This window comes from Centruroides vittatus, unplaced genomic scaffold, assembly GCF_030686945.1.
Source record: "Centruroides vittatus isolate TY-2023 unplaced genomic scaffold, ASM3068694v2 contig_877, whole genome shotgun sequence".
NCBI classification, from domain to species: Eukaryota; Metazoa; Arthropoda; class Arachnida; order Scorpiones; family Buthidae; genus Centruroides; species Centruroides vittatus.
In genome coordinates, this window is record NW_027122569.1 from 733745 (window position 1) to 760391 (window position 26647).

Consider the following 26647-nt stretch of genomic DNA (forward strand, 5'->3'; position numbering starts at 1 on the left):
GAAAGTTCGAAAACATTTCAAATTTCTCTCGCAGATAACACTAGAAATTCTTCAAATTATATTGGCTACTATCCACCTATTATTCAAGTTATAATTGAAAAGGGGGATTAAAAAACAATTTCTAGTGTAGAAGAAGGATTTAAAAATTAAATTTCTTCGTTTAAAAAGTTTTAAAAACACTTACAACTTTTTTTTAAGTGATAAAAATATATATTAGCAAAGTCTTACAATAAAAGTATTCTTGGCAAGCCACGTAATTATTCTGAAAGTAATTCTTATTTATTGATCGATTGTTTCCTCCTTTAGTATTAGCGAAAATTCTTTTATTTTCCCTGTCTTAAAAATAAAATGAAACAAAATGAAATAGAAGAAAAAAAAATCGTTTTCAAGGTCATTCGTTTTCATTGTTAAACGTCAATTTCTCCCATTGTTAAATAAAAAACGCATTTTTTCGTCAATTTCAACACTCGACTGACGTAACAATAGCAAATAACCAATCAATCATACTGGAAATGAAACGTACAATTTTTTTAAATTTAAAATTTTAAAATAAACCAATCAGATTACTTGTCTATTTCGAAATTTACAATTTATTAACCAATGGGAAAAAAAATATATATATATATATATATTTACCGTTCGTCGCGTAACTTTTTTATGACGTAAAAACAAAAATAATAATTAAAAATAAAAAGAAAAACACGTGATTATCAACTTCATTCAACCCGAACTGTTCTCGTTTATTGGTAGAGTGAAGCGACGTCACCACGATTACTCCACCCGTCCTGACGTCACCTAGTCACGTGGGGGGAAGATCGCACAGAAGAGTCGCCGACGTCGGAAAGATTCGTTTGCTTGGACCTGTGGACGTTTTTTAGCAGAATGAATGGCGATTCTTCGCTCATCAGAAAGATCGTGGAGTTCTTCTGGATCGCAGGTATGTTGTAGGTTTAATATATAAACCATAAAAAGGGATTATTTGGCGCTACGATCGCTGCAGTTTATCTGTTGGGACAGTTAAAAAGATCAAGGTTGAAAGAGTTGACTAGCAAGAGTTGCCTGTGGGATGTTTCCTGGACAAAAAATTAGGTGCGTCGTGTAAGCCGGGTTACACCCCTTGAACTAAATTAAAATATATTAATCATAATTAATTGCAAAGCATTATTTCGAATTTATACAGTGAATTACTTAAATACACTAAACACTAAACATTTGTTAAAGCTTTACTTCCTTAAACAAACTTCTTAATGGTAATTAATACGTATGTAGTAAAACTTGTCAAACCGGAATGGTTTGACAAGTGTCCGTTTTGAACAGGTTTTTATGTTTTTAACGTAGAAAATCGCTCGTTCCGAAGAATTTTTTTTGCCGTTTATGCAGGTTTTCGTTTTATTAAGATTCCGTTTTGGGCAGGTCTTTGCATTGTTAAGAGTTTAACCCTCATATGCGTTACAGAAAGTAACTAATTGACGTTAACAGTGTTTATTTATTGAAATATATAAGGTTTATTTGCTTAAAGGGTGCGCGTAAAACAATGATAATGGAGCATATATTTCGAAATATACAAGTATTGTTAAAGGTTTAGAAACTGAACACACGTAAAACGTAACAACGGCGAAAGAAATTAAATAATAATTAATTTCAACAATGCTTGTGTACTGAAATATACTAGAATTGTAAGTTTAGAGACTGGACACCCGCACAAAACGTAAAAATGACGAAACAATAAATGATTAATTTCAACATTACTGAAACATACAACCATTGTTAAGGTTTAAAGGATTAAAAATGAATCAATATTATACATTAACGTTTCATTTAAAGGCGAAAAAAAAATATATATATATTTTCTTTTATGCCCTCCTATTTGTTACTTTTATGTGTTCGTTTGGTGTGAGGAAAACACAATTGGAATTTTGACGAAGAATTTGTGCACGCTAAAAATCTGTATTCATTCGGCATTCAACTTTTGTACTGTACCTTTTGCAAAATTCGTGCCAATTGTTACAATTTGAATAATTTAAATTATGTTGTTAATTGTTAATTTGAAATTTCGACCCACTTTTCACGCGGATTTTCAAACCAGTTTATGAATACTTTACGGGTTAATGCCATAATTTTAAATCGCACTTCTTATTTACATATTTAATAATACATTTTTATGTACATGAAAACCTGTGTAAACCGGAATCGCACGGCACCGGATATACTTTCCGGTTTTGACAGGTTTTGCTGTAAATAAATTTTAAGGTTTTTTTCTTTATGTATTTGCAATAAACAGTTTAAAAATGTATATAGAATATTATACAGTCGAACCTACAATAGCAATAATCTCCCAAAAGCGGACACCTGTAAACAGCGGCCAATTTTTGGAAATTTATTAAAAAAATAACTTCCAAATACAGGCAAACTCCTAACAACGACCGCTTTAATTTTGTTAACGTCAGTGGTCGTTGTTTACAGGTTTTACTGTGTATATATATAAAATAAATTATTAACGATAAAATAGAGAAAAAGGTTAATACTTTTCGTTAAATATTTATTTTATATTTACAAAGTTCATTTACCTGGCAAGAGGAAAAAAATCAGAAATTTATTTTCGCTTATGTTTAAAAATATAAAATGCTTCAGAAGCATTTAAAATATTCAAAATTTAATAAAACCTGTGTAAACCGGACTCGCACGGTACCGAATATTTTCTGGTTTGGCAGGTTTCCGTTTTAAACAGGTTTTTTTTAAAACAGAAAACCGCAACGTTCTGAAGCATTTTTTACCATTTAAATAGGTTTGTTTTATTCAAGTTCCGTTTTGGACAGGTTTTACTGTAAATTATATTTTAAAAAAAATTTTTAGAAATATTATTTATTTTCACAAAAATAATAATTACAAGAAAACTTGTCCGAAACGAAACCTGAATAAAACGGACACCTGTCTAAACTGAAAAATTTTTCGAAACAAAGCGATTTTCTTGTTATTAAAAAAACCCCGCTTAAAGCGGAAATATGCAAAACCGAAACAGATATTCCGGTTTACAAAGGTTTCTCTGTATTTATACAGCAAAACCTGTCCAAGACGGAACCTGAATAAAACGGAAACCTGCCAAATCGGTAAAAATATTCGGAACCACGCAATTACGGTTTACACAGGTTAAAGTAAACCGCAATCGCATGGTACCGAAGTTTTTTCCGGTTTGGCAGGTTTCCGTTTTATACAGGTTCCGTTTTGAACAGGTTTTACTGTGTAATTATTATAACAAATTATATTAATTTTTTTTCATATATAAAACTTTTAATAATTAAAAAAATAATAAATAAGTATAAAATAAAATTATTCGCAAATAAATTTTTTTAATGTTTATATTACAGTCAAACCTGTGAACAACGGCCAGTAACAAAAACTTAAAAAAGAATGGCCGTTGTTCGGAGGTGATTTTGTATTCATTTATGTTTTAAAGGCCGCTGTTAAAAGGTTATTTTATATACATTTCTATTGAAAACAAGTTCCTGAAAAAATAGCCGTTTTGACAGGTGGCCGTTATTAAAGGTTCGACTGTACATAAAGTTATAAATATTATAATTAATTTTAAAAGGGGGAAAAACAAATAAAATTTACTTTTGTCTGTTTACAATTATTTTAAAAATATGTGCATATACAGTAAAACCTGCCCAAAACGGAAACCTGCAAAAGCGGAAAAAGTATTCGTACCGTATCATTCCGTTTTAAATAGGTTTTACTGTAATTAAATATATAAATTTAAAAAAAATAAATTAATTTCTGATATAAAGTCAAAGTTGTGTAATGATTTTCAATCAAGAGTACACTATTTTAGACATTACTTTTATTGTTTTTTTTTACAAAAAAAGTAATATTTTTTTGATTTATCCCATTCAAGAAAATGTAAAAAAATCAATAAATATAGATTATATTGATCAAAATATAAACTTTAATAAAGTTTAACATAAAACGTATATTATTGTAATTTAAAATCATCAATCACAATATGGCCAGTAACATTTAAATTTAGAATTATGCCATGTGTTAGATCTATAAAAAAATAATTAAAAAAATATTCTATATATTCAGAATAATTGAGAAATTGTGCTGAATATTCTGAATTTTTAAAAGGACAATTAATTTTATTGTCCTTATACATAGATGAGATTAAGATAATGCCACTTCAAACAGTGAAAAAATTAATTTATACTTAATCCTGCCTAATTAATGATAAAATTTATATGAAATTCAATAATTTATGTGTTTTTAAACAATAAATCTATAATAAAACATGATTTATGGGATCATAAAGAGCAGAACAATTGGAATTGTGTGTATGTGTGTGTGCATGTATACAAAATTCCAACTTAGACATTGGGAAAATTGAAGGAAAAAAAAAAATCCATAAAGTGTTAAGAATTTAATGTAAAAAATAATAATAATAATTATAAAAAATAATAGGAAACTGTGCTAAATTTTAACAGCAAAATTAATCTTATTATCTTAGGTAATACACAGATGAATAAGATAATGCAATTCAAACAATGAAAAATTTAATGTCTACTTAATACCTCTTAATTCATGATAAAAACTACATAAAACTTGAATAATTTATTTATATTTTTAAACAAAAATCAATAATAAAAATATAATGTATAGGATTATAATTTGAGATCTTAACAATTGGAATTGTGTGTGCATGTATACAAAATTCCAACTTTAGATATTGGAAAATTGAAGAAAGAAATCTATAAAGAGAAGAGTGAAAAATTTAATATAAATTTTATATTAAATAAAAATAAATAGAAAATTTATTAAATAAAATTTTAATAAATTGTTATTAAACTTTTAAAATTTACACACATTAATGTACACACATATGAATATTTTTTTTCAATTATTTTATACAGCTTAATAAAGGAAAAATTTTAAAATATATATTAAAATAAGGTCTTTTTTTAATTCATAAAACAGTAAAAAATTTACTTTTATATTCAGTTGTTTATATAAAAGTACTATGTATTCATGAGCAGGCAGGTTGAAGCTTACACCTCACACTTCAATTTACCATTTTCTTTTATTTTTTTTTAAAATTATTTTTCAGTTAAAATAGCAAATTATTATTAATATATTATAGAAGAAAGGGTGTAGAATATATACCCAAATTTCTTATTCCTTAATAAGATTATAATAATTTTTAAAAAAATATTTAAAACCCTCTTATGTATAAAATTACAGCAGTTAGCCAGCAGAAATTAATTAAATGAGCTATTTTCACTTAGTTTTAAAGAGGAAAAAATTTATTTTCTATTAAATAAAAAGTAAAATAAGGAAACTTAATAATCTTTAGAAGATTTTTTAATAAAATAATAATATTAAATTAAATTAAAAAAGTAATTACTTTTTTTTAAAAAAATTAATGAAGAAAGGAATTTCTTTAATAAACTTTTACAAATTTTATATATAGTAAAACCTGTCCAAAACGGAAACCTGCCTAAATGGGAAAAATTCTTCGGAACGGAGCGGTTTTCTATGTTTAAAAAACACCTGTTTAAAACGGAAACCCGCTAAAAGGATAGAAAAATAGTCGATGCCGCGCGATTCCGCTTTACACAGGTTTTATTCTACATATGAAATTCCTTTCTGTAAAGACACAAAACAAAGTAAAACCTGTCCAAAACGGAACTTGTGTAAACGAGAAAAGTCCTTCGGACCGAGCGATTTTTTTTATGTTAAAAAAAACCCTGTTCAAACACATTCCGGCATACACAGGTTTTACTCGTAAAATAAACTTTTATTTATTTAAAAATAATTTTTAGTTATAAAATAATATTTTAAAAAAAATTTTCCACGAGCTTAATTATAATTTTAAGCTTGTTTAAATTAGTAAAATGAAAAAAAAATTTAAGCAATTTTATCAAAATTGACCTTTATAATTTGATTAAAACTTTAATTAAGATACAAAATAATGATTATAAAGTTAATTAACCAAGTACAGACATTGATATTCCCTAAACTGCATGTAAAATAATTCTTCATAATTAACAAGAGAAGGAGTTTTAAATCATTAATTATTATTTAAAAATGTATAAAACAAAAAAATTTAAGAAAAATTTTACAGTAAAACCTGTGTAACCCGGAACCGCGTGGTATCGAATATTTTCTTCCAGTTTAACAGGTTTCCGCTTTGAACAGGTTCTATTTTTTAAACACAAAACAAATCACTCCGTTCCAAAAAATTTTTTCCGCTTACGCAGATTTTCTTTTTATTCAAATTCCGTTTTAGACAGGTTTCGTTGTAATATTTAAATTCGATTTATAAATTTTTAATTCGTGGTGGAAAAATAACAAAAAAAGGCCGTTATTCGGAGGTGGCCGTTGTTTAAAGGTTAATTTATTTTACGTATAATTTTATCTTAATAATTTATAATTTTTATTCCTATTTAGTTTATTCCTACTAAATAGAAAAAAAAATATTCGTTTAAATCTATACTTTATGAATAACTTAATGAGGTATAAATGATGTTGAATGGATAAAGGATAGGACTTTTTTGCAAATTTTTCAAATATTGTATTAAGATTTTCATTATTTCTAAAGGAAAAAAAACCTTTATTTTCAAGGTAGAGACGAGTTTTATAAATAAAATAGAAATTATAAATGCTAATAACGAGTAAAATCTTAAGCCCGACCCCATTTGAGATATTATACGTGACCCCAATATCTCTCCACCCCTCTACCTTTAGGAGTTGGGGAAATAGAGGGAATCTGCCAAAATTTGGGGTAAATAAAATTGGAGGTAAATAAAATTGGGAATAAATAAAATTGGGGGTAAATAAAATTTGGGGTAAATAAAATTGGAGGTAAATAAAATTTGGGGTAAATAAAATTGGAGGTAAATAAAATTTGGGGTAAATAAAATTGGGAGTGGATAAAATTGAAGGTGAAAAATTGGGGTTCTACCATACAACTCACATGTATTGCGATACATAATACACATAACAATATACATAACACAATACACACACAAATATCTATATAACAGCCAAGAAACTATAAAAAAAGAAAGCTTCAATTTTTTGAAATTAGTTTCATTCTTTCACGAATTTTTCTATACCATTCACACAAACAATTTTTATTGTTCAGATAAACTTCCCAAACTTTGTACAGTTTTATAGCCCGGTGTAAGTTGTAACTCCATATTTTTTTTTTTTATTGGTTTTTCTTTATTTTTTTTGGTACAGAAGCTATTACGTTAACGATAGATAATGGCGTATACAGTGTTCTGTTACTCCACTAACAGTATTAGTTATTTACTTAGTGACATTAAATATGACAAGCGGTAGAAGGGATATAAACACTCATTTACATATATTGATAATCGAAAGTTGTATCAGCTGGCACTCCAAAGATTTAGCCACTGTAACAAGCTCCTAACCTAAAGATGGTTATTATAAGTGTCAAATTTTAATTGTTCTTCCTTTTCTTTAATAAAAATGAAAGATTCGGAAATTTTTCATTAGGGAATCCAACACCTAACGTTAAAAAACCAAACATTCATCGCCAAAAAATCCAACAAGGGACAAAAGATTTAAAAATCGTGAGAAAACTTTTAACGAGGATAACGTAAATGTATTTAACATTTTAATAGAATAATAAATCAATCAGAAAATATCATATTTTAAAGTTGTCGTGTGTAGAAATTTATGATTGGAATAAAATTCCACTTATTTATTTGTCGTATATTTTGTAAGTGAAAATAATGGAAAACACTTAAGAAAAATTAAAAATAATATTTTAAAACATTTTTCTTTATTAAATTATTTACGTTGTTCGTGAATACACGTATATCTGAAAGTTAAAAACAGAAAAACCTTCAAACGACGGACACTGGTGGCAATATAAAAATGACCATTATTTGCGGCTGGCCGTTGTTTGCAGGTTGTTTTGTATGCTTTCTGACATTGGAGTAGCCGTTATCGGAGGTTCGACTTGTATATATGTCATTCGAGTCTTTACATAATACAGGATTTAATTAATTTATCATAATATAAATAATAATAATCTATATACATACTTTTCTCTATAGAAACTTGTATTATATTCCCATAGGAAGTTATGAAAAATAAGGTTAAGAAATAGAAAAATAAGCTATAAATCTTCTTTCATTTTTAACGAGATTCTAGAAAAGATTTTTCTGAAATCTTCCACAGATTTACTTTCTATATTTTTCAAAAAATTTGAAATTCTATACAATAATAATAATAATAATAGCTAAAGTTAAAAGAACTTTATACAATACTTTCTCAAACTGTATAAGTATAAATAGATAAAAATATATATTTTAAAAATCCAATACAGAGTTGCATAACTTTCCCGGCAAGAGTTAAAATTGTGTGTAACGCCATCTTTTACCAGATTTTTAAAAACTTTTCGTATTATTAATTGTTATAAAATGGCAAAAAACTTGGATAGAGGAGTTTTGTAAAAAATTTAAATGCTAATAACGAGTAAAACTTTCCGATCCCATTCGAGACACTTGACTCCTATCTCACTAACCCCTCGACCCTTAACCACCAAAATTTAACAGCATCAACATCCATAATGCACAAACCTATCTCAAAAATTTCATAAATTTTCGACAAAAGGACCAGGAGTTAAGCTTTAAAGTAGGTGAACAAAATCGTTCCCCTCACACACGAACATCCATACATACCAAAAAAAATCCCAATTTTTTTTTAATTTCTCGACGTTTCAAGGTCCCCGAGTCCAAAAATGTAAAATAATTTTTTGGGGATCATTTTTTGACCGATGGCCATACTTTTCCTGTGTTATATACATAACAGCCGGGGAAGTAACACAATAAAGTATAATTTATTATACGTTCTTTTATCTCAACAACCATTAAAGAAGATTTAGAAGCGATCATAAACAAGAATTTGTTTATATAAATAATGCATTTTTTAAAAATTTCATTTTGAAGAATTACATTTACTTGAATCTTTTCTGATTGTCTCATTTAAGTTAATGCTGAAAAAATCGATAACAATGTTCAAGTTGTTATTGATAGAAGGTTAAAATATATATATATATATATATATTCACTATCTTACAACGATTTACAAATATTTATTTTATATTTATATTATATTACAGTCAAACCTCTGAACAACGGCCAAAAACGAAAACATGAAAAAAAAATTGCTATTATTTGCAGGTTATTTTGTACGCATTTTTGTTTCGTAGTCCAGAAAAATGGCCGTTATAGAGAGGTGGTCGTTGTCCGGAGGTTATTTTGTATGCATTTTTTTTTTCTATGTTGATTTTGTTACACTCATTGTAATAGAGTTACGTTTAATAAAAATTCCAGAAATTTAGTAATTACATTTAAATGTATTTTAAAATAATTGGTTTAACTTAACATCAACTGTTAAATATCCTAGTTAATTCCTTGTTGGAGGAGACAAAACGAAGAAAAACATGAATGAAAACCAATTAGATTGTTGTTAGATTGAACTGACACGTGATTAAGGTTAAGAAAATCATTCCTCTCCTCCCTTTTTTCCACGAATTTGGCTCCCATCCAAATTATTTTGAACAATGTACAAAATATATTACAACTCAAGAACATTCCGGTTGACAATATTAAAGCGTAGAATGTGATTAGTTACCATTTAAAATGATAAATGCCCATTATAAAAGTTAATAGATACATCCATATACAGAAAAAGTTCATTAAACTACATTAATTATATAAAACGTAGTTGATTTTTAAGCAAAAACTAAAAAATAATTATTAAAAAAAAATCCAGCAACGAGTTGCTTAACTTTCCCGGTAACATTTGCTGGCGCCATCTGCTATCTATCATTTTTTTAAAAAAATTAATATTTTTAAGTATTATAAAGTGGCAAAAAGTATAATTTTGAGGGTAGAGGTGGTTTTATATATATATAAAATTGTAAATGCTAATAACGAGTAAAATCTTCATTAATTAAGTCCGATATCACTCGAAATACAAGTGACCACCCTCTATCTTCCCACTCCCTCGACCTTTAACCATGAAAATTTAACAGCATCAACATCCCTAACGTACAAACCTGTCTTCAAAATTGCATAAATTTTCAACAAAAGGAACAAGTTATTAAGCTTCAAAGCAGAACACAATCGCGCCCCACACAAACGCACAATAACGTCGATAAATACAGAAAAACCCCCAAATTTTTTCCATTTCTGGACGTTTCAAGGTCCCGAGTCCAAAAATGTAAAAATCTTTCGGTGGGGGGAGGGACATTTTTTGGCCGATGGCCATACTTTACCTCTGTTATATACAACGGCCGAGAAAGTAGTGATAATAATAATAATGAGCAAAGTAAATAAATAAATCCATTTCGATGATAATGATTATTTTTTAACAAATAAACTTAACAATTGAAACACGAAATAAATGTATATTACACACGATAAAAGAGGATTTTTAAATTAAAAAAGAAATTGTATATTACGTGTAACAGAACATTTATTTTTTATTTTTCTTTACTAAAAAAAAAATGTCCTTTACAGTGATATTGACAATTTTTTTAATAATAATAATAAAAAAAGACAATTCAAAAAATTATTAACCACGTGTATCAGAAATTGATTTTTTTTAATAAATAAAATAAATGTCGTTTGCAAATGAAAAAAAGCATTTAAAAAAAAAATAAATAAATAAAATTAACAATAAAAACGTGCAAATTAAACGTATTTTGTTTGTAAAATTATAAAAATAAAAATTTCTAGTGATAAGGGTACGTGTATTTTTTATATTAAAAAATTATCTTATACATAATTTATAACATTTATATTTTTATTTTAAAAAATATCGTTTGAAAATAAAAAAATACAATTTGATTTTGAATAAAAAATTATTTTAAAGAAAAAATTAAAGTACGTGTAACGAAACACTAAAAAAAAAATATTCTTTTCAATGATAAAGATGAATTTTTGTATAAAAATAAACACGTGTGATTATATATCTAAGCCAAACCTGTATATAACGGACAATGATGAGAACATAAAAAATGGGTATAGTTAGGAGATTATCTTATGCATTAAAAAAAAAAGAAAGAAAGAAACCTTCCTGAGAAATGTCCGCCGTTTACAGGTGGTCTTTATAGCAGGTTCGGCTGTATTAACAATTTATTTGTTAATCTCTTCTGCATAAATGTGAATTACACGTAACAGAAATATATTTTTGTTAATCTGTTACAATATAACAATGGAAAAATAAATGTCGTTTACAGTGATAAAGACAATTTTATAAGAAAAAATAAATAAAGAAAATGTAAAATAAATGTAAATTACACGTAATTGAAATTTTTCTTAGATGTTTAAACAAATTATAAGTAAAGAAAATAGATGACGGTTACGAATGATAAAATACATTTTATTCACATAAAAATTACTTTAAAAAAATTCTTTTATAAAAGGTAAAAGAAATAAATTAAAATAAAATATTTTATCTTTTAAAAATCGTTATTTAAAAATTTAAATATAAGCAAACATTTTATAAATATCTGAAGAAAAACATTGCTTTCAGCATTAAAATTTTTAAAGTTACACTTTCAAAAATGCAGAAACGAGTTGCCTAACTTTCCCGGCCAAATTTTAAAATTGCGTGTGGCGTCATCTATTACGAGACTTTATTTTAACAAACATTTTAAATTATTAATTAATATAAAATGGCAAAAAGCTGACTTTTGGGTATAGAAATGCTAATAAATAAGTTCGACCCCACTCGGGATATGACACGCGACTCTCTGTATCTTCCCACCCTCTCCACTTTTAACCACCAAAATTTCGTAGCAATAACCACCCTAATACAGAAACCTCCCTGCAAAATTTCCAAAATTTTCGACAAAAGGAACCGGAGTTATTAAGCTTCAAATTGGGCAAACAAAATGGTGTCCCCCCAACACACTAACATCCAAACATACAGAACCCCTTCGATTTTCTTGCATTTCTCGACGTTTCTCGAGTAAAAAAAATATAAAAATTTTTAGGGTGGGTCTTTTTTCTCGGGTCAAAATCTTGGGGGACCGATCACCACACTCGTCCTCTATTGTAGGTAACAGACAAGATAGTAAAATCTCTATCCCACTACCATTAAAACAGACAAATAAATAAATAAATTGTAAAGAATTACATAAAAATATAACAAATATTATAAGCAAAATACGCATAAAAATCGATTTTTTAAGGTCTGCAAAAATTAAATTAGCATATTCTATAGTCAAAACACGAGCGAGATCGGTATAAATTATCCTTTAAATAATTTAATTTAAAAATGCATTTTAAAGCGAATAAATAAATTTAAAAAGAATTAATAAACAGTAGATAGTATTTTTTAAAGAAAAGACAGTAAAGAATTTATTTAAAATACGTGTCATTTTAACATAAAAGTTTTAAAAAAACACTCGAATGGTTAAAGTAAATTAACATGTTACTATATATATATTTATTTATATATAATGCGTTAACAGTATATAAATATTGCTTAATATTTATTCATATAAAAGTAAAGATAAATAAGCTTTTAAACATAACTAATCAACACTACTGTTATGGGAATTATTAACAATGCTAAGAGTGTATACCTTGAATACACAAACTGTCCGGTTGCTATAGTTACATTTAAATATAATTAAATTTTATGAAATTATCTTAAATTTAATAAAGATATTTATCATTTTATCAATTAAAAATCTGCCAAAATATTTTTTAATTAATTAATTACTTTTTACACAAAAGAATTCGGTGTCAGGTGAAGACGTGTGAGTTTTATTCGCCTCCATTTTTTTTTTTTTTTAATTCGGGCGCCATTTTGAATTGGATTTTAACAGCTGTGACGTGTTTATTAAGTTTTTAAATAATTAAAATCTGTTTTTTCGCCATTTTTGCTGTTTAAATTTTACGAAATCGATCGGGGAATTCGAAATCAAATTTTGTAAACACGAGTAGAAAGAGCGCTTGCATGTGAAATATGCCATGTGTTCCGTAACGAGATGTCTCGTTGATATAAGCGAAAATTGACTAGAGAGTTGTATACCACTACATTAATACTGTATACTGTTTTTCTATTTTAATTATTAATGATCGGTATAGGTAGGGATTTAAAATATAATAAACAAAGAAGGATAAATATTAGAGAGGAATTCAAGCCCGATTTTCTATTATTATGATTATTGCATTTAAATATATATATATATTTCTAGCGTAATATTGTTAAAAATGTGTCTTAACATTGTCAGGAACACCTGCATGCGATATAGGCTAATGTATTTCTTCATTCTTTTAAGCCGTTTCGCTGTCAGTGGCAGATGTCTCCTGGTACGGTGCCGGCCATTTTAGAATTTCATGTTTCTCTCTTATAAATTACACTTAATATTTTTTTATGTTATTTTAAAATGGTGTATTTTTATCCGTTTGTTTGATTTATAAAAATAGAAAACGTGTACGGACGCCCGATGTATAAATGCCGGTCGACCCGCGTATAATGCGCACTAATGTCGAGCTTTAATGGATGCGAGCTGTAATGAAATTGCCAAAAAAAAAGACAAAAAATTAGAAATTATTTTCCTCCGTTTACTGTATAATTCAATGAATAACAAAAATGAATAATGATCAAGCAAACATTGCGTGTTTTTATATATATGTGTACAGGACTATGTTTGCTACATAAAAAAAAAAAATTTTAAATCGTACATTGGTGTAGCTGATTGTTCATTTACCAAAACTACTTTACTAAATACATTTCCCCCTTATTTACCTCTAAATATAGAGGTGTTTTATAATAATTTCAAATATAATTTATCTAAAATACACCCTTCCCCAGCTATAACTTAAAAAAAAAAAAAAAATACATTCCTACAGGGTGGCCAATCAACGAATTTCTCATTGTTTTCCGGCGCGCGATTTACTGTTAACTGTACACGTGTAAATTTATCATAAAACTGCAATAAATATCGAGAATTCTGCTGTAAGTATGATATTTGTCCTATGGTTTTTTATAATTTTTTTTATCATTCTCTTACATAAAACATAGAAAGGGACACTTAGAATGCATTACAGAAGAATTTAACGATATTTATAAAATACTTTTTGTGACATAAATTCGATTATACGTGTCCATAAATGGTACAGATGGAGGAAAATTCAATGTCCAGGTAGTTTCTCCAAGTGTTAGCAGACTACGTTTACTTTCATCTACGGGAATCTCCGCATAAAATATTTGTGTATACAAGTGTATAAATTTAGAATAGAAGGACAAATAAATATTCAAATTTTACTCTCCAAAATTCACGCTCTAACTTAAAGACAATTGGAAGAGAATAATTCAAATTATATAATTAATTAATTGATTTTAATACACGATTTATCAAGTCGTAGAGATAGGTTAGAGTTTGATAAATTACCGAAATGTTTTGAATATTAATCTAAGGAAACGACTTTATGAGGCTCTGCGCTACTTTACCTCATTAAGAATTACGTTAAGTATTTACTTAGAAGCTTAATTAACTCCCCCAGATGAGAGGTCTTAATGTAAAATGGCATTAAGTATATTTGTCAATTATGTATAATTTAAATTAAGATTTTCACCTATTAATTGTATCGATTGCTTCCGAGTAAACACGTATTAAAATTGTAATTTATCTTCGGAATTTCTTTAGAAAATGCAAATTAGTGACGACTTTTTTTAGTAGTAACTGCAGTCTTGACGTATGCACTAAATGGTAATGTTGTTGCAGTTGATTGTTATAACTTCCTGTAACTGCTACTACAGTAAATAGGTTAATAAATAGTAAATTCTCATTAGTAAGTTTAGTCATCCTTAATTCGAGCAATGAAACGGTTACTGCAATATTTAATTTAGTAGTAATTACTGTATCGGGGGTATTCTTATTAATAGTAGAAATGGCCTCTGGTAAGAAATTGTAGAAAATAGCTCTGATATTCCTAGCAATTGATTTTTTAAAAAATGGAAGTGATATTAGTGAGAAGGACAGACATCAATGTGACTATTAGTAGTAAAATTAGTAAGAAATTAATAGGAATACCTCTAATATTCCTTCTAATTTTTAATAGTGAGAAGGGCAGTAAGACTAGTTAGGAACACCTCTGAAACTCCTACAAATTTTCTCATGGTTACCAATGTATTTTGTTTTAAGTATCCAAGTCATTAAGTACAATTTTCTGTAATTAATTTTCAATAATAACAACACAACTGTACTTTAAACACAAGCCCTATAAGTAACAGCTGCTACATTTTCTGGAATTACTATTAAATTCTACTTAATAAATTAGAGTAGCAGTTACCTTTTTTGGGGTAATAGCAGCTGTAACTATTATAACTTGATGATAAACTACAGCATTTGATAATTATCTGCTATAGTAACTGAAAAATTATCCTCATTGCTGTAGTGGATAACTTACCATTTATTTACTACTGAACATTATTGATTGCTATAGACAGATATATTATTATTATTATTGGATTTATGAGTAGAGATCATTCATTACCATTGAAAAGAACTTAGTTAAAATAATAATTAATAAAATTCTTAGAAAATTGATTTATTAATTGCTAATTTTTCCATTTAAAACCAAGAACAAAATTTAGTAGTTAATATGTTTCGTGATGGATTTTTATTGTTTCTATTGCTTCATTTTACTATTGAATCGTTAAATTCTGTTCTGTAGTAACACTTCGATCATTTGTAATAATATAGCCAACAATTATCTATATAATAAGTACATTTACTAGCTTACTAATACAGGTAAATTATAATATATTTCAATAGTTTCTGCATAATTAATGTTGTAGCACGTACCGCGAAGAGATGCCAATTAGGAAGAGATGGCCATATTTATATTACCAGCAAGAATAATTGAATAAGTGATGCTCGCCCCTCCTACGCATTCTCTACCTACTAAATCATGTTTTAGTAGAAAATATACTTGTAAAAAATTCCTCTATTATGAAATTTTATTTAAAACTTATTTATATCAATTATTTTAAAATGGCAGAGAGCTTATTTTTAAGGGTAGTGATGAGTTTTATAAAATTAAAAGAAAAAAAAATTGTATCTCGATTTATTAGCATTTACAACACGTGACACCCTCTATCTCTTCACCCCCTTGACCTTTACCCACCAAAATTTAACAGCAATAATATCCCTAATACACAAACTTTCCTGAAAAATTTCAGAAATTTCCGATAAAAGGCACAGGAGTTATTAAGCTACAAAGTGGAGGAACAAAATCGTGCCTCCCATACACAAACATCCATACATACAGCAAAACCCCCAACTTTTTTCATTTCTAGACATTTCAATGTTCCCGAAATATTCAAAACTGCAAAAATCTTAGGGTTCATTTTTTTCTTGGGCGAAAATCTTAAAGGAACCACTCGCCATACTTTCCCTCTGTTACATATAACAGCAGGGTAAGTAGTAATAATTTTAATTAAACAAAGAATAATATAAACCGAGCTACTAATTACTAAAAGAAAATACGTTATATAATGAATTATTTACCATAATAAATCATAATCTTCAGTATCATCTTCTAATTTAACTAATAAATTAATAATTTGAACAATTATTAAATCTAAATAAGTAGCTAATAAATCATAAATTGTAGTAATTGCATTCACTTCAGCATGCACTAAATCATCTTCAAAGTTAAGTTACCTCCTTTAATAACTAGCAAATCGAATTTCATGCACGTATCAATAACATTCCTTGACATTTAAAGCACTTAAACTCCTTAATTTGTCCCCATTAAATAATAAATTTCGTGTTAAATAATGTTTTAACTTTCCCAATTTAATTTTTCTTGCAACTACGAAACTTATTTTATTCATTAAAATTACAAAAAAAAGAGGGAATGAAGTTATGATTAATAATTTGCAGGAAGTAAGCAAATTATTGTTTAAGGGAATGAGTTTGCGTGTTTGATATTATCACGTTTTCCTTTTAGCATTTTTTAAATAATTTTTCTTAGAAAAATCTCCTATCAAATGCGATATATTTTATTTACTACAGCAACATCACGTTATTAATTAATTAATTATTGAAAATTTGGATTCGGTTTGCTACTCTACAAGCGTCGAAATCTTACCGAATTGTTTGCGAATCATTGAAGAAAATCCTCAAAAATAAATTGCTACACAATGATTTTTATTCTAGAATACTGAAATAAATCATTTTCTACAATTAATGACGCAATAATGCTGAAAAATTGCCAGAGAAACAACGTAATCAACAATTTTCCGTTGCGAAAGTGAAAGGAGGAAAAATGCAATTTACAATTTTGTGCTGTAAAATTAAAAGGAAAAAAGTGCAATTAACAATTTTCTATTGCAAAATTACAAAAAAAAAAAAAAAAAAAAAAAAATGCAACTGCAATTTCTATCGCGGAATTCACAATTTCGTTTCCAAATTTTGTATATATCTACAATTTTACATACTTAAATTACAAATATTCTCATCATTACAAAAAGAAAGCAGAAGAAAACTTAAAATTTATTCTAAAAAAGTTAATATTCTACAACTATATTGCTTGAAATAACTGAAAAAAATTAACATAATCAAGTGGGATTTCTAAGAAGATTCAAACTGCATAATTAAGTCGGTTGCATAAACTGTGTTTATATAATCCGAGTGACTCAATAAATGGCGCAACTTTCCCCATTAATCATTTTTGTCCCCCCGTACTCATAGATTTTCATCTCGACCTGAAGTAAATCCAATTTGCTGTAGGCATCTCCACGATTTACTAAAATAACTCATGTCGATATTGAATATGTTACTCGATATTGGTTCTTGATGAAATGCCAATTGGCAACAATAAAAATATAATTACAAAAATTCTTACTTTTATCTTCTAATTTTGTAAATTTTACTTTAAAAATTACAGATTTTTCTTGAAGGTTTCATAATAAAATATTTTCGTCTCAATTTTCTTACTGATTTTTTTTTTCTACACGGGAAATTGTAGAAAATTGTAGAATGTTCTTTATTTTCTTAAATATAGAATTTCGTGTAAATCTACTTATAAGAAATTATAATTGCCTGATGTAAAATTTGCTATTTTAAAAGATTTCTTGAAGATTCTAGCGAAAATAATTTTCGATTTCATCCTTTCTTATTGTGAATTTAACAAGAGAAAATTGTAAATTTCACCTTTCTTATTGGTTCTGAAATTTGCAACAAAATCTAGAATATTTTCTTGTAAATTTCATGACAAAATATTAGAAACATTATGAAATATACATATAAATAAATTTAAATGTACGCTTCATTATTACGTCATAGGCATTATTCGTGTACTGTACGTTTCATAGCATTATTACGTCATTAATGTAAAGAAAAATTATCTATAATTGTTACACGATCTGTAAATTCTAGAATAGGAAACAGATTATTTTTTAAGGTAAATGATATTGTGAAATGTACAAGAAAAGCATCTGTCAATTCTATAACAATTACAGATAACATTTCCGTGTACGTTTCACGACATTATTACGTCATTTATTTTTAAAAAAAGTTATCTATTTCATATTCTAGAATTTAAAAAAATAAAAAAAAGTTTATCACAGATTTTTTCAAGGATTTTAAAGACGATTTATAATCATTTTTAATGCATTTAAATATGACATGTCTCATCAACGGATTTTTAATTTTAGAATGTAAAAATTAAATTTTCTAGTGTAATAATTTTTTTAAAATTCAATCTTCAAGTTAACGAATCGATATTTATCAAAAAAATACTATTTACCCTGGATAGTTCCTTTGGTAAATTTTACACCTTCTACAATAGCTTCTTACTCATTCTCAACACGAACTTTTAAATATTATATCATCCATCACAATCGTCTTGGAGTGTTGAAAAAAAAGGAGAAAGGAGAATTATCTAGTGAAGTAACTATTTGCAAAAGAAAATTACCAGAAATTGAAGGATCTCAAGTTTAATTTTGCAAAAAAAATCCTGCTGTTTACTGGATATTTAAACCAGTTTCCTACTGAATTAACCTATATATGTATATACTCGAACAAATTTCTATTCTCTAAGGGTGTATATCGATCTACTTTTAGAACATAAAAAACGTTTCTATCAATAAAAAAAACCCTTCAATCTTAAATTTTAAAGTCTCTATAAATCTGTACAGCTGATAGGATTTTTTTTTCTTTTTTTAAAGAATTTCTAGATCGTTCTGATAATTTTTACACTTAATTTTCTATAGGTGTAAGTGAAATAAAGAAATTAGAATGAAATTAAAGTTAGTGGAAAAATAAAATAAATTAAAATAAGCGAATAATCTTAGCAGATATCCACTGTACATGTTTCTACTTCATAAAGCTTAACAATGGAGTCTGGGGTTTAGTTTTGTTTGTCAGGATTGTCAATAAAAGTACATTTGATCTGGTTGAAATTTCGAGGAAATCCAGAGTCTAACGACGGACAAAACTTCATTGATTTCTCCACCATAATCGAAGGATAAAGATGCAATTACTGAATCAAAAAGTCTAATTTTATTACTATTATTATTATTATTCGATAAAATAAGAATATTTATAGAAATTTTATTTTTAAAGATTTAAAATATATTAAAATTTATAAATAAATATTTTATTATACGTACAATTTATTTTAAAAAATGGCGATAAAGTTTCTAGTTATCGCAATTGTAATATAGAAATTTCTTGGAAAGGAAACTGTGTTTTATCTGCTGAAAAGTAAGAAACAAAGAAAATGGAAAGGAGAAAAAATATGCTTTTTTTTATTTTTATTTGTATTTTTTCCTAGTTTTTATATCCTCAAATATAAAAGAAGTACTTTTGTTAAAATTTTCAATTTATCCTTAACTTATATAAATACCGTTTAAAAAATTTTATAGAGTTGCATACTAAAATTTCTTCTTTAAAAAATAATAATAATAATAATAAACGCTTTCAAATTTTACGTCTTTTTTTATATTAAAAATATTTTTTTAATCATAAAAATTTTTTTAAATCACGATAAAATTAAGAAGGATATTTTCAAATAAATGACACGAAAGAATAAAAATTTTTTTTAATATAAAATAAAATATATTTAATATAATAAAATGCATTTAACTCGACAGATCTAAGAAGAATTTTATTGGAAAATTTGATTTTTCATTAATATAAGTAAACTTATATATCTATATATGAAATTTTGTATTAAATTTATATATATATATTTTAGTAAGAAAAATTATTCAATTTTAATTCCTACTGACACCATTACATGTATAATTCAAGTAATAAATGTTTTGTAGACAGGCTACTATCTAAAATTACTACATTTAATAATGTAAGAAAGGAGCGCAACGTAAAAAAAATCGAGTGAATTTTTCACTCAGATGTATGTTTTTAATTAAAATAATAGAAAAAATAAATAAATTAACGAATCTATATATTATTATTAAAATAATCTCACTGAATATTATTAAATTTTACCTTTAATTACCTTTAATTTTCGGCAAAATATAAATTCTATCTCAGCTTAAGTATTCGTGAATTAATGCTTTTTTAGCATTAATTCACGAATAAAAAAGGGCGCAACAGAAAAAAATCAAATACATTTTTTGTATAAATGTATAATTTTAATTAAAATAAAGGAAGAAATGGATAAATTAACGAATGTATATTTTTATTTTTTCTTTACTAACTGAATTTAAATTTAAATTTAATGATTTATAACTTGTATATTAATTAAGTTTCCTTTATATTTTACAGCATTAATTTTTCTATATTTTGACCTTCGTGGGGTTTTGTTTTCGAAACCGGTTAAAGGTTTCTATTGTGATGATATTTATATCCAGAAACCGTTTCGTGGTGATACCATATCATTTCGAACTCTCATCATTGTGTCCTTAACTTCAACTGTCATACTGGTGAGTGATGCACGCTGTTAACTATCAGCTGCTATTATTTAGAGTAAAATTAATGTTAGGATCTTATATATTGTGCCTACAACAATCGATTGTTGTTAAGATTGCTGGTTACAGCATCCTAGTTTCCTGGAATTCTATCTTCTTCTATAGCAAAGTTGGAAGGAGGACAATGAAGAGTAATCTGCTACAGGAAACGTTTTTTTGTGTCCTAATACGTGACAGAACAATTTTGTTCTGTATTTTATTTTAAAAATTAACTTTTTATAGCTTTTTCTAACCTATTAAACCTTAAATTTAATTGTGATCATGTAAAATTTACTTTCAGATTCTCATCAAAGAGCTGTTATCGTCGAGTAAACACGGAGGAAAAAGCTTCATTTGGAGATTCAAAAATTATTATAAGACTTATTCTTTGGGTCTAACGTACGTTGGTGCAATCACTAATATTTTAAAGTTCTTCGTTAGAGAACTGAGGCCACATTTTATAGATTCTTGCCGTCCTGATTGGTCGAACATTAATTGTTCGCAAGGGTAATTAAACTCCATAAGTTTCCTCGCGCATAATAAATACAGTGTTGTAGATAGTTGCGAAAGATCTCGACCCCGTTCTTAATTTAATTCTTTAAAAAATATGTTTATATTGGCGAAAGTAATAATGATTAAGTTAATTTTAATTAAATTTAAATGAATTGGACGGAATAGTTTGTAAAACCGCCGATAGATGGCAATGATGTATTTTTGATGGTTATTAAGGACAAAAATGGCTGACTGCTTGGGTAATTGAAAAAAAAATAAAACATTAAATATATATATATATATATATATATATATATATATATATATATATATATTTAATGTTTTATCTTTTAAAATAAATTAATATAAAAAATAAAAATACTAAATAATGCAAAATTTAATACCTAAAAAAAAAAATCTATATTATAAGAACAAAGAGAAATTTAGTGTAACTGTATTAGAAAATTTTCAAAAATATTCAATATTAAGTATTCTAAAACATTTTCCAAATGTTCAAAGTTATATTCCTTTAAAGTATAAAATAAAATAAAAAAATAGTAATCCTCTAGTTGAATTGATAACAGGTTGTCAACTGACGTCACAGTCTGCAAAATCTAGACATGTCTGACGTCATCATTAAGATTATCGCCCCCTCAACTGGTAGGAAAAAAAATGGCGAAGGTGATAAATGAGTCACGCGAAAACAAGAATTTTTTCCAGTTTATAAATCGTCTACAAAAAAGATAATTCTTTCTAACGAACTGCAATTTTGTGGATCGTGTTCTCTAGTTCGATACGTAACACGATACCAGTAACATTTTTACGTATTTTCGAAAATATCTGTGCTCAGTAACAATGCTGCAATCGCCTGTAACCAACCGTAACAGCGTAACGTGCACACTCCCACGTTTAAACAAAGGACTTTCACAAAAGAAAGGAAGATTCCTGAATGACCTCAGCGCCATTACTTGCTTCAAACCCATAAAAATGCATACAAAGTTTATAAATATCGATTTTTTGCATATTTTCTGTTCATTTAACAGTAAAATTCGGGCCATTCTCGAGATTAATCAATTTGAATGTCTTACCACTTCTTATTACTGGTGCACTTGGCGAAAGTCACTACTTTCAACAAAGCAAACATTATCTGATCCCCTAAGGCAACCTAAATCAAGTTGTATCACCAAACTTACTCCAGTTTTCTCATCACGCCCATACAATACAACTCCAAACAATCTAGGGAATAAAAGTTAATTAAAATTGTAAAAGAAATTACATTTATTTTTTTCGAATTTATTCCGCCATTTTATTTCTTACAATTTCTTTAACAATTAATTCTCTTATGAGGGGTAAGAGATATAAACATTTTAAGTACTGCTTGAGTTAAATCTGGGAATGCTGCCTGGTGTCTTATACTTAAACATTATCATCCGCACACTGTACTTGTCGTGTTTACAATGGAGTAATTCATGCGTTACATCCGTTTGACGATGCTTCAACAATAGAATCCACTTTATGTGTAATCGAGTATTGCATAAGCTGAATTGGCATTTTCTACATAACGCACTCGCCGTGTTTTATTGTAATCTCTACAACAGAATTTATCACTTTTATGGGTGATATGACCTGTGATTCGCTTGTAAAATCTACGTTACAGAGCGTGACATAAAGGTTAATAACTTACTTAATCAATTAAATTAATGCGGGAACGTACTTGAGTATAATACACAAACCTTTAGCAATAGACCTTCGTACAATACAGAAGAAATAAAGACAATAAACGAGGAATGTCCTAATTTATTTTTAATATCTTAAGAATTCTCTCTGAAATTTTAAACCTTTACTCTTCCATTATAAAGTACAAACGACTTATCTTACTTTTTTGTAACTTAATAATGGATGCTGATTGTGTTTCGTCTAAAGTCTTGCGTACTTTTTTTTATAGAAGATCTTAGTGAAATTTTTATAAGTTAAAAAATAATAAGAGGCCATCCGTAAATCACAATCCCTGAAAAAGGGTCGGGTGGGGGTCGAAATGGTATAAGCTTGGACACCGTAGGGAGAGTAGGAGATTTCATTTATACATATGCCCCATTTTTTTAGAACTTTTTTATGGTGTTTATTTTCAAGGAGGAGAGAAAGGACATGAGGTTTTTAGTATCTGGTGATATCTCTACTAAAACAAAATCCTCATGTCTTTAGTAGGCCGAGCGGTTAAAGTGGCAGCCTATCTCGCGGGGAACTGGATTCAAATCAAGACAGGTAAAAATAAACCCACGAATTTTTTCGAGGGTGATCCGTCAAGATATGTTCAGCCCCGTTCCGTTGTAACCTGGCTTGCTAATAATAGGCTCGCTAAAAAAAAGTAGGCTTCTAGTGCCCATAGGGCAAAGTTTCAAAAAATTAAAAAAAATGATAAATAAATAAGAAGAGCAGCCTTAAAATTTTCAATTTAGAACACGTGATTTACGATGGCCCCTAATAATTTCTTCGCCCCGTTACGCATCATTAACTTCCTCAATTTCTATCACCTGTAAGTTGGGTACGATATTGATTCAGAGCTTTGCATGCTTTTTAATACTTTACTCGGTTGCAAATTCGTGTTATATAAAAATTTACTTTTATTCCAGGTTGGTGACTAAATACAATTGTACCGGTAATGGTCCCAAATGGCTAGTTGACAAGGATATTTATCAATCATTCCCTTCGGGACACGCTTCTGTATCTTTCTACACATTTGTCTTTGTCTTTGTAAGTGTTTACAATCAACGCACAGAAAAGAAAAATACTTTTCGGCAAATAACTAAATGTTTTTTTTTTTTATTTTCAGTTATATACCAGAAGTAAAGTTCGTGAAGAATCGAGTCAAATGTCATATTTATCGAACGTTGTCCAGATTTTCTTCTTCTCTTGGGCAATAACTTGCTGTGTGACTAGAGTGACTGATTTTCGGCACCATTGGTGGGATGTGGTTTTAGGAGCTTTACTTGGGGTGATAGGTGCAATTTTAACTGTGAGTAACGTGCTTTGTTTAGGGGTATTCGAGAAAAATTGCTTTTGTCCCTATCGCTATCGCAGAGATTCAATTGTGACTTTTGGTCTTTACTATTGATAACTATCCAGACCACTATTATAATTATAACTTTTAAAAACTCTTTCTGCCCCGTGGGCACTATGAAAGCCTTTTTTAATCATGCCAGTTTTCGTGGTTTGGCCAGGCCTAAAATGGTGAGAGATGGGGTGACATATCCGGGACGGACCGCTCATGAAAAAATCCTAGAGTCGATTTTGGGTTTCCCACACTGTCTTAATTGTCTGCCTATAATTTTAATCGATAACTGCTTTTCATACGCCATTTTGTTTTGAAAATGGCGACTTTGTAATATTTTCGGCCTAATTTCTGCAATATATCTATATTTCGTGTACTAAAAAAAGTATTAATAAATTTCAGCAAAATTTGATTCGATTTTATCAATATATCTATAAATTATTCTATAAGTTTAATTAAATCAACAATATTAACATAGGATGGCAGTGTGCGAAGCGAGACGTCCTCTCGTGGGGGGGGGGTCCGGTTTCGTGACGCAAACTGAAGTCTTTTCCCCTCTACGTAATCCCGTTTAGCTCACGTGAGAAGGAAATTAAAACGAGGCGATGCCATAGTTGACAAAAGTGATTTTCTAACACCAGCAACATTAAGCACTAAACTAAACACGAATTTATCCGCAGGTTAAATACGGGTCTATCAATTATCTGGCAACAACGGATAAAGATCACCAACGCTAGTGTTGCCATCTAAAGGGGTGGAGCGTGCCACTTTATTCAAAAATAATAGGAAAAAAATCGGAAATAATGGGGACCAAATAACAACAACAACGACGACTGAAGAATGGAAGCGAAGTTCGAGTTGCCAAGAATTGTTTAAGCTATTTTCTTATTCCAAAAAAAAAAAAAAATCTTCAATAACTGCCAATTATAAATTATTCTTGTTGCTGTGATTATCGTGAGATGTGCGAGATGTTAAGAAAATTTCATGAAATCAACGAATAATAATAATAAAATATTAATAATATCAACAGAAATATTGCTCCTATTGACAATTTTCTGTAATTTTTATTTTAAAATGTTTAATTTTATAAATAAATAAACTGTGAATATGTGTGTGTACATGTGTGTGTGTCAGTCTGTGTGTTTGTATGTACAATATCTCGGCAATAAATTTGTCTCGTGGACTTGCGTGACGTACATGTGTGTGTGTATATATGTCTATATATATAACAAAATTTTATATCTTTAATTTTATGCTATGAAACTTTAACAGAGTTTACAATAATAATAATAAAAATATGTATATAAATATACTGTATATTATGGAAGGGTTATTTTATGAAATATTTGTTTTAAACACATCCATTATCATATTCAGAATAATTTATAAATGTTGTACATTTATATTTAATAATAAATAAATGAAAATTATGTTAAATATTTTTTAAATTCATTTTTTCCATAATTGTTTTAGAATTTAATTTTTTCCCTATTAGTTCTTTACTCTTTTACGGGAGATTTTCCTATAAAATTTAGACTAAAATTTCCCTCTAAATGTCCCCACGAAAAGAAAAAATTCCTATGACTGAAAAATCTAGGGAAATTAGATAAATTTTCTTCCAATTTTAGATAAAATTTAGGGAAATTTCCCCACACCAGGGAAATTTTACATATATTCGAGAAAAAGTCATTTTCTTTCCTGAATTTTGTATTCTCTTCAAAATTGTGAGGAGAAAATTTTCTAAACTATTTCCTTAAAATGTGAAAATAGTTAATAAGCAATGCTAAAGGCAAGAAATCGTGGAATATAGCAGAATTCATCTAAAAATAGCGAAACAAGGGAAAAATAAGAATCATCAAATAAATTATGTAGACAAATGGAGAATATCTTTTATTGAATCAATACATGAGTGGAATACGTAGTTATAAAGATAACTTTTAAGTACCTTTTGATATATTGAATATTTCATTACTACATAAACTATTAATTTTTGGAGATGCAACTATACCGGGTAGTATAATGTCACTGACAGACGTCTCATAAAAAATATAAGTCCAATTAAAAAAAAATTGATCAGTATAAAAGTTATTTATTTTTGAGGGACCTTTTCAATTTCGTAAAAATTAA

General features: G+C 27.7%; 2 protein-coding genes across 2 annotated transcripts in view; both read left to right on the plus strand.

The window, feature by feature from the left end:
• The window catches only part of LOC136983153 (dynein regulatory complex subunit 2-like), a 400360-nt gene that overhangs the window by 30326 nt on the left and 343387 nt on the right, over positions 1–26647 (plus strand). The window lies entirely within an intron of this gene.
• LOC136983162 (phospholipid phosphatase 1-like) lies at positions 782–25950 on the plus strand. The gene is made up of 6 exons (XM_067279815.1): positions 782–937; positions 20798–20955; positions 21281–21486; positions 24102–24222; positions 24302–24484; positions 25201–25950. The coding sequence occupies exons 1-6, from the start codon at positions 883–885 to the stop codon at positions 25255–25257; spliced, it is 780 nt and encodes a 259-aa protein (XP_067135916.1). The 5' UTR covers positions 782–882; the 3' UTR covers positions 25258–25950.